Source organism: Pteropus vampyrus, unplaced genomic scaffold (assembly GCF_000151845.1).
Source record: "Pteropus vampyrus isolate Shadow unplaced genomic scaffold, Pvam_2.0 Scaffold6, whole genome shotgun sequence".
Classification (NCBI taxonomy): Eukaryota; Metazoa; Chordata; class Mammalia; order Chiroptera; family Pteropodidae; genus Pteropus; species Pteropus vampyrus.
The window spans coordinates 2,947,134-2,958,688 of NW_011888787.1; the positions used below are offsets into that span (position 1 = coordinate 2,947,134).

Here is an 11,555-nt window from a genome sequence, read left to right on the forward strand (position 1 = left end):
CTTCGAAGACACGTATTAAAAGTTGGAAAAATAATCCACCTGAACTAAAGAAGTGTGTTAAGACTGCGAAGTAAAATGCATGTGGAGACGAGTGTATCCCAGTATCTTGGGGACCTCCCCTTACCCATCCTTATTTGGGGAGAGAGAGAATGGGATGTTCCATCTCCCTTGTCTTTGAATCTTTAGTTATATTGCTGTAATGTTGCTCTGAGGCAGTTCCTAGAAAGTTTGGATTGCAATACACCCATGTTTTAGTCCACAAATTAAGCCGTAGTGGACACGGTAAGAAGCTGCTAATCAGCTGCTGCTTCACAGTCCAGAGGTGGCTGCATTTCAGTGATGGAGCGAATGATTCACTTTTCAGTATGTTGCTTTCTAAAGTGCCTTGGCATCTCCTCCCACCTGACTGATGCTAAGGAAATGTGGGAAATGATCATAATTGTAACATAAAAATAACATAGTTGGGTGACACTGATTTTCTAAATTTTCTGAGCACCTTCTTTTTTTAAACACACAAACGCCATTTTATTACTCAGATGATGTTCGTCCTTGAGTGGCCTGGGAAAGGCCTTTCATCCCGACCGTAGATGACATCATGTCATTGCAGGTCTGAGGCTGCTACTTCCTCTCCTGCATGAACAGTGATGACCTCAGCTTTCAACAGCATCTACGGCAGTGGGACTCACTCAACCAGGGTGATTTTGCAACCTGCCCCCCAGGGACATTGAGACATGTTTGGAGACAATTTTAGTCGTCACAATTTAGGGTGCAGGGCTGCTACTGGCATCTAGTGAAGAGAACCCTGGGATGCTGCTCACCATCCCACAGTGGACAGGACATCTGCCCACAACTAAGAATTACCCAGCCCAAACATCTATCTCGCTGAGGTTAAGAACCCTCGAAGTAGAGCAGAAAGAGATCTAGAAAAAGGGAGCCAACAAGTCCGTTTGCTTCTTAAACTAGGCTCCAGCCTCTGTCTCTTCGGCTACTGCCTCAGCCCAGAGAGCCAGAACTCAGCTCGGAGCAACCCAGCCCTCCTGATGGCATTCATTATCTGCCGATGACCGATCTAAGCCCCTTTCCCTTCATTTTCCTCTACAACTCCAGTCCGCGAGAGAGCAGCTTGGCTTCCATGTCGAGTTCCCTCGTTTTAAATTCAGATCTCAGGACCGAGCCTAGCCAAAGTGCAGGTGACCGCAACAGAAACATGTACCTGCCTCGAAACACAGAGGCTTCTGACAGCAGGGACGATAAAGCTCTGAAACGAGGCCCCGAGGAGCGAAGCTTCGATAGGAAGGGTGTTTTGTTTCCTGCGCCCGAGCTATGCTGACCGCTGTCCCCCTGGCACTCTGTATTACGTGCCACCACGACTGTACTACATTTTGGTAGAGAGACCTTTGTTTTGGAGTTCTGACCATTTAAGAGAATGATTAAATACACATTTCTTGTACTGTCGTCTGCCTGGTTTGCCAAAGAAAGTGACTGTCAGGGAAGATGGATTAAAAAGCCACAGGCCAGGTTCTAAAGATTAGTACCCAGCACATAACAGGCCATCAGTGAGTGTTTGTTGAATGGATGGAAAAATGAGTGGGAGGGAAAGCGAGGAGCCCGTGAGCGTGGGCCAGGGAGCTGGGTCTAGTTTCTTAAGGAAACTCCACTAGGCTTTACCAAGCTGGCGCATCTCCGTCTGGGAAAATAAGTGGTGACAGTGGGCTTGAACACAGCGAGGTGGACAAACCCATTGCTCTAGTGTCAAAAAGATCCGACTCCTGCTACTCAGGAATTAACAAATGCTCAAATCTTAGAGGCAGAAGAACCTCCAAATCATCTTTCCTAGTCCTTCCGCTTTTCAGATGAAGACTCAGAGGGGACGAGTGGGTAACCGGCTGTCTTCATATTACGTAACTTGCCAAAAATCACACAGGTAGTCGATGGAAAGATAAAATCCATAGAAAATTCGATTTCCGAATCCCCAGGGGACTTTTGGAACAACTCTTCCCTGCTGCTTCCCCAGCTTGTTCCCAACAAGCCTTTTGCAAGAAGAGAGCAACATGGAACCAAATCGAGAAAGCAAACGGTGAAAGCACAGACACTCCCAACCCAGCTCGCTCCTCTGGCCCTGGCCATGAGCACACAGCAGATGCTCTAAACAACAGACGCGTCGTGTCAGCTGAAGCTCAGGGGCCAGGACATCGTGTACACCACAAACACCTGGGGAAGCTCAGATCTAGGTGCCGAATGCTAAAACACTTCAGAAGTATCAACACACTTGAGGGAACAACTAAGTCACACCTCAAGCTGAGGCATCGCCTACCAGCTACATCTAGGTTGTGTAAAGATTTGTTTGAATGCACAGTGACCTTGATCTGTGCGTTGTGAATTGTGGGACGGGGTGTGCAGGGGTACTGTTGCATAATAAGGCTTCTGCCCCATGGCCTATGTGGTGTGCTCAGGTTCCACTGATGAAACTTACAATTCCCAGTCCCCGTATAGCTGGTGAAGTCTCCGCACATCCAACTGGTAGTCTAATGTGCACCATCTCGCTATATGCCTGAGCTCCTTGCACCTTTTAACCTTGTCTTATTTCCTCATTCACATCAGCCACCTCCAGGAGTTTCTGTGTGGCGGCCATGAAAGAAAACTAAGTCACGAAAACAGAACCTTAGCTATGATCTCGCTTTTCTGTCTACCCTCAAGCAAAAATCCTACTCTCCTCCTAACGCTCTCCGATTGGTCCTATGCACCATGATTTCACTCTCTTTTATCTGCTCATGCAATTTAGCGCAAAATCACAGTTTTCTCTATGGTTCTCCATTGCTGTACACTTGGTCTTCCTTAAAGATGATGACAAAATAAGGAAGGGGCTCGGCAGCCTTTGGAAGTTTGCCATTTTCTCATTGGGGGGCTCCCATAGCCTCGTAATTTTCTACTCTTCTCCTCCAAATACTCAGAGCATTAGTGTGGGGAAGGGCCACTCTGCTGTGACAGAGACAGGTGACTGCTCTCTACCTGATCGCCTGGCCCTAATGAGTGCAGTGCAGCTAGGCCTGCCCGTTGCCACAGGAGCTCGGGGGTTGCTCTGCTCCTTCAGATCTGCTGGGGGTCTGCCCCCAGATAAGCAATCTTATGTTTAGATTATTCAGCACCAGGGCTGGGTTTGTGACCCTTTTGCATGACTTTGGCCAACACGTCAATGTTTTCAGTCTTCAAGGACAGCAAAAAGGATTTTAGTGAGAAGAAAAGAAAAAAAGGAAAAAAGCTATTTTTTATCCTGCGAGCTCCAGGACAGAAAAGGCAGTGATCTACCTCTGGCCCCAAAACAGCCTTGGTACTTGGCAATTTAGTGTAGTCACAGAGATCCAAACTGCCCCTCTCACTCAGTTCTCCTCCTTTGAAGATTGGACCCACGCTGGCGATAGTTTTCATCTTTTCATGCTCCGTGGTCTTTTATAACTTTTAAAATAGTAACCTGCAGTTTGCGGAGGCCATTAGCCAATTCGGTTCCCTTAACGGCGTCCACCTGCTGAGCCACTGTGCTCTCGTTTTCAAGTGTCCTCTGACCTGGTTTGAATCAGTAGCTATTAGGACAAGGCTTTCAGCTGTGTCCCAACTGTTGAAACATTAAACATTCTTGGTAAAATGGGGGGGAGCGAAGTCATTTTGTCTTTTCTGTATGGTGGCCTTGATATTCATTTGCCCTGCCCAACATATGTACTTAATAATAGCTCATTTTTATTAGTTCTTTCATATATGTCAGTGTTATGGACTGAAATGTGTCCCCTGAAATTCGAATGTTGAAGTCCCACCCCCATTTTATCTCAGAATGCTACTGTATTTGGAGATATGGCCTTCAAAGAGGTGATTAAGGGTAAATGAAGTAATAGGGGTGGGCCCTCATCCAATACGACTGGCCTCTTTCTAAGAAGAGGGGTACAGGGGTGCATGTGCACGGAGAAAAGGCCATGTGAGGACATGGCAAGAAGGTGGCCATCTGGAAGCCAAGGAGAGAGGCCTTGGGAGAAACCAAACCCGCTGACACTTTGATCTTGGATTTCCAGCCCCAGAAGAGTGAGAAGACACATTTCTGTTGTTTGAGCCCCCCCATCAATGGTGTCTCGTCACGGCAGTCCTAACACACTACTGAGGTCAGGCAATGTCCTCACTACTTTTTACAAACGAGCTCGTTAATGGTCAGTTACCGAATGAGGCGGGTATTATGGAGACGGGTATTTCCGATATAGTTTTTGCCCACAGCAGGGGTCATTTCAGACCCAATCCTGAAAAAGGCAAGGAGAACACTCGGGCTCATAAATGCGTGAGGTGGGGGCAGGGATTAAGCAGAGTCGAGCATTTTCCTGACACACGTATCTCTATCCTGATTGTGTCTAGCTGTTTATTATACTCATGGAGATAGAGCACATACATTTTTGGTAATTATAAAAAAAAATCTGATGATTCTCAAATTTTTATCTTAAGTTTTCATTACTCTCCTGATTCAGACATGCTCCCAAACACTGACCAGGCCCCTCCATCTGAAGTTACCTCTTTCCAAACGTATCCAAAACAAACTCATTTTTGTGAGTTGTAGCATCTACTTAAGTCATCCGAGCTGGAGCTCTCAGGGTCATCTCTGACTCCTAACGAGTCCTAATTAATTGGTCATCAATTCCTGTCCATTCCACTGTTTAAATGCCTCTATAATCTGTCCACTCCTCTTCACCTTTATGGTTCCTGCCCTAATTCAGCATGTTCTCTGAAGTGAGCAATTACCCGGCCTCTACACTCACCTTCCTGCCTCCGGTTAAATTTTGATTTTTAAATTTTTGATCCAAGAACCACAGGCCCCTTGGGGCACGGCGGGAGTATAACTCTGACCTCTTCTGAACAAAGTAATTGCTTCAGTAGGGGAAAAGCAAGAACTCATTAGGCCTGATTCACAATAGAAAAGTGACAAAGTTGAGATATAGAGGAACAAGTCTCTCCTGGTCAATGAGGCATGATGCTGTATTTAGATCAAATGATTCTGGTAGAGTTTCGTGCATGTATTTGAAAGGATATGAAAAGGAGAGGTTCTTGATGGAAAGACAGAAAGAAAATGGATACTCAACTATTAGGTTAAATTAACCAAGAACCTACTAGGACTCAAGATAGGTGACCCTTAGCTTTCCTTAATTCATGTGCAAAAGAACTTGGGTATGTACACATTCTAAAAATGACAGACGATTTTTAATTCAAGGGGGAAAAACTGCTCCTAAGTCCACGACCCTAATAACACTCACTGTGTCCATGCACACCCTTCCAGGCTTAGTCCCCTGCACCCCCATTTCACGGGGCTGCAGTCATAGCCTTTGCTCAGGTAAATACACAGAATGATATACCTAAAGTTTTGCTAGGTTGGAAAAACAACTGGCCTTACCTTATCTCACGCTTTTCCCGTGAGGAATTTTCCGTGGGGAGCACATTCATCAGGAGCAGTTCCTGCAGGTGAAGGGTGACATTGCAGCCAGGTCATACCTAAAGGGAAAGGTGTCACATTTGGTACGGTGCCGCACATCTTACATTGGTGGAACCCAGAAATGGGGAAAATGCCTAATGTCTAGAAAATAAAAGAGACCCTCTTACCAACATAGCACATTCTGACTCTTATTAGCTGCATCCTTTAAATGGGATTAGTAATGTCTACTTCGCAGGGCTTTCGTGGGGAATAAATTACGTGAAATTGCACTGTAAACTATTAAGAAATGACGCGAAGGTAAGGAAAACTGTTAGCATCACTCATGAGTCTGTATTTCCTATCGAACTCCACACTCCCGCTTCCCATCGTCATATCTCGCACTCTGCTCCGCAGACTGTTCCAACAGAGGCAGACGCAGCGGTTGGAGCTAAGAGAAATGACTGACCGATTTTTCCTGGGATTGTCAGGAATATTTCGTTGAGAGTTTTATAGGCGTAATAACAGGGATCTGGGAGTTATTTTTAATATTTATAAAAGTTGAACCTGAAATTCTACTGTTATTAGCAATAAAGCTTTATGAGCTAAATAAAACATCAAGGTTTTGTTGTTTGTTTTTTTCCTTTGAAATAGAATTATATAAAACAAATATGCATCTCGGAAAAATTTATTGTTGCTTTATTTAATAAATATTGTGTGAGGCTCTGTGGAAACAGCAAAGGACAGGAAAAAAGGAATAAAATTAGTCATAATTCTTGGAACTCACAGGAACTGAGAGTCCAGTGAAGACAGACAAGTTTAATGTGCAAGAATAATATTATATGACAAAAGCAATAATAAGGGCAATCACAATAAAGGGAATATATGCAGGACTCTTAAGCTAGATTTAAGTGGGCCTGGGTGATCATGGAAGGCTTTCTGGAGGAAGTGAAACCTTAAAAGACTTCTGGGAGTTATCCAGGCAAAGGCTAATCAAGAAGGAAGAAATGGAGGCCAGACATATGTCCAGGCAGAGGGATCAATATATGCAAAAGATCAACAGTGACAGAAAGCATGCCACCAAAAAACTGTGGTTCAATAGCGCCCCAATGTAGAATTGGGGTACAGGAGAAATATGGTGTGCAGAAGAACAGCATCTTACCCTAACTTTTATTTTACGAATATTCACACCTAGAAAACACTTGAAAAAATTATTTAATGAATATCTATATACTCTTCACCTAGATAATTGGTGAAGGGGGGGGGGGTAGACGGAGGGAAAATATGAATGAATGAATGAATGAATGAATGAATGAGACAAAATGTTAACGACTGGTAATCAATTGGCAGTAGAGATCCTAACACCCTTTAGATGCTCCCTCTCCCCATACCCATAGAAAATCTTTATCTTTCCTCTATTTTTTCCTCCTCTCCCTCCTTGAGAAACTTGGAGATTAATTGGTCATAAAAATATTCTGTGTTATGTGCACACCCTGGGAATATCTAGTTCAGATAAAACAGCGTTTTTCAACCCCCAGGAACATTTCAGACATTTTTTTTTTTATTTGTCTCCCTCAGGAAACTTTAATATATAGATACACATATATCCGGTTTTGTACATATGTTGTGTGTGTGTCTGTGTGTGTATGTATATGTATATATACAGGTGTGTGTATGTGTGTGTGTGTGTATATATATATATACACACACATACACATACAGGTGAAGAACAGGGGAGTTTTAGAGCAGTGAACACATTCTGTATGATACTATAAAGTCGTTATACATTTGTCAAAACCCATAGAATGTGCAACACCAAGAGCGAACCCTAATGTCAACTACGGACTTTGGGTGACAGTGACGTGTTGAGTGTGGTTCACTGATTAAAATGCAGCGCCCTGGTGCAGGGTGTCGATGATGGAAGAGGCTGTGCCTGCTGGGGAGAGGGGATGTATGAGAACTCTGCACCTGCTGCTCAATTTTGCTTTGAATTTAAAACTACTCCAAAAAACAGAGTCTATATTAAAAAGAAAAAAACATTAATAATATCTATAAGCTCCATATGAATCAATATAAAACATTATCGAGATATTTTATATTCATTTTTCATAATAAATTTTTGAAAAACCAGCATGTCCTTCACATTTATATCATTTCTGATTCATATTAACCACATTTCAAGTGCTCAAAAGCCACGGATGGCTGGTGGCGCCCATACGGGACAGCTTCAGTCCAGGGCAGTGGCAGCACTAGGCCACAGTGGACACCTGCTTGAGGAAAAAGTGTGTTTTCTACGCAAGCGCAGCTCCCAAACAAGTCTCTGGATCTTCCTTCCTCCCAGATTGCTGCCTCTCAGCCCCTCTCATTCAGGAGCATCCTCCCTGTGAGCCCCTGCCCAGGCCAGCCCCCACATAGTGTTACTCCTCAGATTACTGTCTAAAAGAGAGACATGGAATGCCAAGGAATAGAAGGGATTTATCACACCAGAGTTTCCTGAAAATGCCACGTTTCTTTCTCATTAATAAGAGGAGAAAAAGCTTTCAGATCCTGCACACTGTGCAAAAAAAAAAGAGAAGAATTTATTAAAATGCAGTGCAGATTTTAAAACTACCCAGAAAATAGATACTCAAGAAAAAATAGTTGCTGTCAATACAGAAATAATTAGGCTTGCCTCAGTTGGTAGGAATTATTTATATTTCCTTGCAACTAGGAACATTATTGATATTTCCCAGCAACAATTCTGGAATGAATGTATGCCATGATATATGATAATCTACTCATGCTCTAAACACTATTACGAAGATGTGAGCGCACTTTGGCTCAGAAAAGTTGCTGTCATTTGAAAGAAAAGGCACTATGTTTAATCATAGTCTGCCTTTTTACAGTCATCATTTTCAGGTTCTATCACTAAGAGAAGAGAGGGGGGAAAAAGGGCATTAATTTGCTTACCATTTCTAATAGCTCTTCCAAAAGAAGAGAAAGGAAAAAAATAGAAAGTGGACTGATTATAGCAATAAAGAATAGAAAAATGCAGTCCCACAGAATCCTACAAAGAAAACGGCATGACATAAAGCAGAATGCATGCATGTAAGTTTGATTTATAGTCACAAAAATCATTATTAAATGCCTACCTCCCATCTGAGTCATCTTGGAAATGAAGGAGGAAATTAAAAAATAAAATAAATAAAATTTGTATTAGCTATATATGGCATTCCTAAATTGAGATGTCTAAATGAAAAGTTAAAATATTTTATTTTCCATCATTACATTTAAACCTTTCAAATAAGTATCTTAATATAATCTCAGTATAATTTGATAAAATGACATGTTATCTGGGATTTGATTTAAAATACCCCAACAGAGGAAAATTATAATAAAACTTAAGTGAATATATGAAATAAGAATGATGGGATGCTGTTAACTGGTGAAGGTGAGTGATGGCTACTTGAGGTTTCATTATATTTTTCTCTCCACATGTGTATAGCTTACATCTAAATTTTTCCAAATAAAAACATTCCAAAATTATTGGTGGTGAGTTATAAAATCTATAGGTATCTTTAACAAAAAAATTAACTGGCTGTTTCTGACTCAGAGGCTGGCATGGGAAATTTAATACTATTTAGTTACACTCTTTAAAATTGTTCATGTTTTACTAAACATTATTTTCTTAATAAAAAGTATACACTCATATGTATGTATGTATGTATATATGTATGTATACACACACACACACACATATATATATTACATATATATTAGTGTTTTGATAGATGTAGAGACTTAACACTTCCTGAGTTATTGCATTTATCTCTGCACCTTATTCGTTGTGGGTCCTTAGACAAATTACTTCTGAGCCTTCTTAAGTAAGGATAACATTTAAATGAGAAAATACATTTGAATATACCTAGCACAGTGCCTGGCACAATACAGGTATTCGTTTAGTGTTGCATTAAATGACATTTAACAGTGGGGAGAACCAGATTCATGATGCAGGTAGATCGCCCCTAACATTTTCGGGGTCATGAGCAAGAGGAGAAACAGAGTTATCCAGTCCATGGTCTGATGTCTTTCCAAACGGAGGGGCCTCACCCACGTGTGTGGCTGCCCCGACAAGCTTGATCAAGCTCCACCGCCCTCTGACCACTCCTGAGGCCTAGGTGTGCACATACTTACCTGCCTATACCCGAAGAAAGCCTGCACAGGCCCTGCGAGTGGGCTTCCGGATATTTGTCGGGGAATTTCAAGGGTCCCTGGCAGCAAGAACCTAGTCTGAAATGTGTGTTGGATGTGGGATGAAAGGGATAGAATGGGGAGATGTTCTTAGAATTCCTTAGCCCCTGGGGAGGAACATGACCATAAAAGGGCCAGGGTGGGTCCTTTTAAAACAAAGGGCTGAGGGCAGGGGGCCCAGGTGCCTGGACTAAAAAAAGTACTGATCAGAGACAAGGCGTCATATTAAACCACTCAACAGAGTAGGAATCAGATTCTTGCCCCAATTCTGCCAATAATGTCATGTGTGACCTTAGGCCAATGTCTTAACCTAGCTGTGCCTCCATTTCCTCACATATCTAGCTAACAAATATTTATTGGGCTCCAATTAAGGGCCAGGCATGCATCTAGATACTGTGGATACACAGAGAATTCAACAGACAATAGCTCTTGTCTCAAAGACTCACCATGCTGACAAGGAGCAAGGCATGAAGATATCGAGGCAAAAGTATTCCAGACAGACGGTCTCTTCCAAATCAGAATTTTCACGATTAATCTTGCAAGTTGACATGTTCATTAAATATAAATAAAGGAAGAATCCTAAGAGGGAAAAAAATAGCATATGTTACATGATAATGCGGTGTTATAAAGTACGAAGCATGCCTTTAACGATCCTTTCTCTAATATGACAGCATGAGCCCTCCAAACCGCCACTTCGATTTTAATCATGAGAATTATCACCATATGCGGCACAAAATCCAATCTCCCAATGTGCCATTTTCTTTATATTATTACCCATTTTACTTAACTATGTATATTTTATATGGAAGTTAAATTTATATAAAAGACAATGTAATCACAATGCATTTGTCCTTGTTAACTTGTAAAAATTAATGCATTAATATAATGTCTCAGGTGCTTCTTAAAACATTTATTTCAAAAAAAGATCCTAATGAGCTTTATTACTAGATAAACATAGAAAAGGGAATTTACAGAGATGAGAACAGTATACAACAACAGTCTAAGTACGATAACAGTAAACAGTCTAATAGCTCATATTTATCAAGTCAGTTGAGACTGGATGCAGCTTCCTGACCACCTCAGCTAGAGAATGTCTGGGGTCATGGCAGAGCATTTGGTTAGACGACCAGGAGTCAAGTGAGAAGAGCTAGAAGATCCTGGATAAGACAGCGAAGAATTCTTTCTGAAAGGGCAGGTAGTGATGGAACTTATGTCTCGTTCAGCTCCATTCTTACCTAAAAGCAGTTACATGAGGGTCTGAAGTTCAGACCCTTCTAGCCATTTCACCCCGCACCTTTTCAAAGCTGAAGAGTTGCTCCCTTATCACAAAATATCAGTTATAAGGGACTAGTCCTACTTGTTAGATATCACGATTAGAATCATCTCAGAGTACAGTGAATTTCTAGATAAAAATCAAAGCATCCATAATGCAATGCAATCAAATTCTCCCTTCTCTCAGTTCAAAAGAAACAGCAGAACAGAGATGTGCATTGTCCAAGCTTTATTAGTAACATAGCTTTTCATTGCAGCTACTTCCACCAGATGGCGCTAGAGACTGTGCTTTAGGAATCGACTCAAAGTCAGAAGGAAAATATAATCTATCTGAAATAAACAATAAATTTCTCTGGGCACCTGTCATCATTACAATCAGTTTCTTGGAAATTAAACACAAATCTCAGTTTATTTACTCATCAAACGTTTATTATATTAAACCATACTGTTTCGGATATTGAGTGCAACGTTAGGGGTGCAGGAATAGGACATGGTTTCTTATCCTTAGGAGTTCTCAGTGTGGATGGGGAGGCGTGCAGTGAGGGCAGCATCAGACAAGCAAGTGTAAAATTAAGTGCAGAACAGTAAAGACTTCACAGAGGCCGCACAGAGTACCATCCAG

General features: G+C 41.9%; 1 protein-coding gene across 1 annotated transcript in view; it reads right to left on the reverse strand.

The window, feature by feature from the left end:
- The window catches only part of MAN1A2 (mannosidase alpha class 1A member 2), a 290,151-nt gene that overhangs the window by 275,384 nt on the left and 3,212 nt on the right, over positions 1-11,555 (reverse strand). The window contains exons 2-3 of the mRNA XM_023535421.1: positions 10,108-10,240; positions 5,417-5,514 (exon numbers count right to left, since the gene is read on the reverse strand). Of these exons, the coding sequence (XP_023391189.1) occupies positions 5,417-5,466 (50 nt within the window). The 5' untranslated portion in view covers positions 5,467-5,514; positions 10,108-10,240. The remainder of the gene's footprint in view (positions 1-5,416; positions 5,515-10,107; positions 10,241-11,555) is intronic.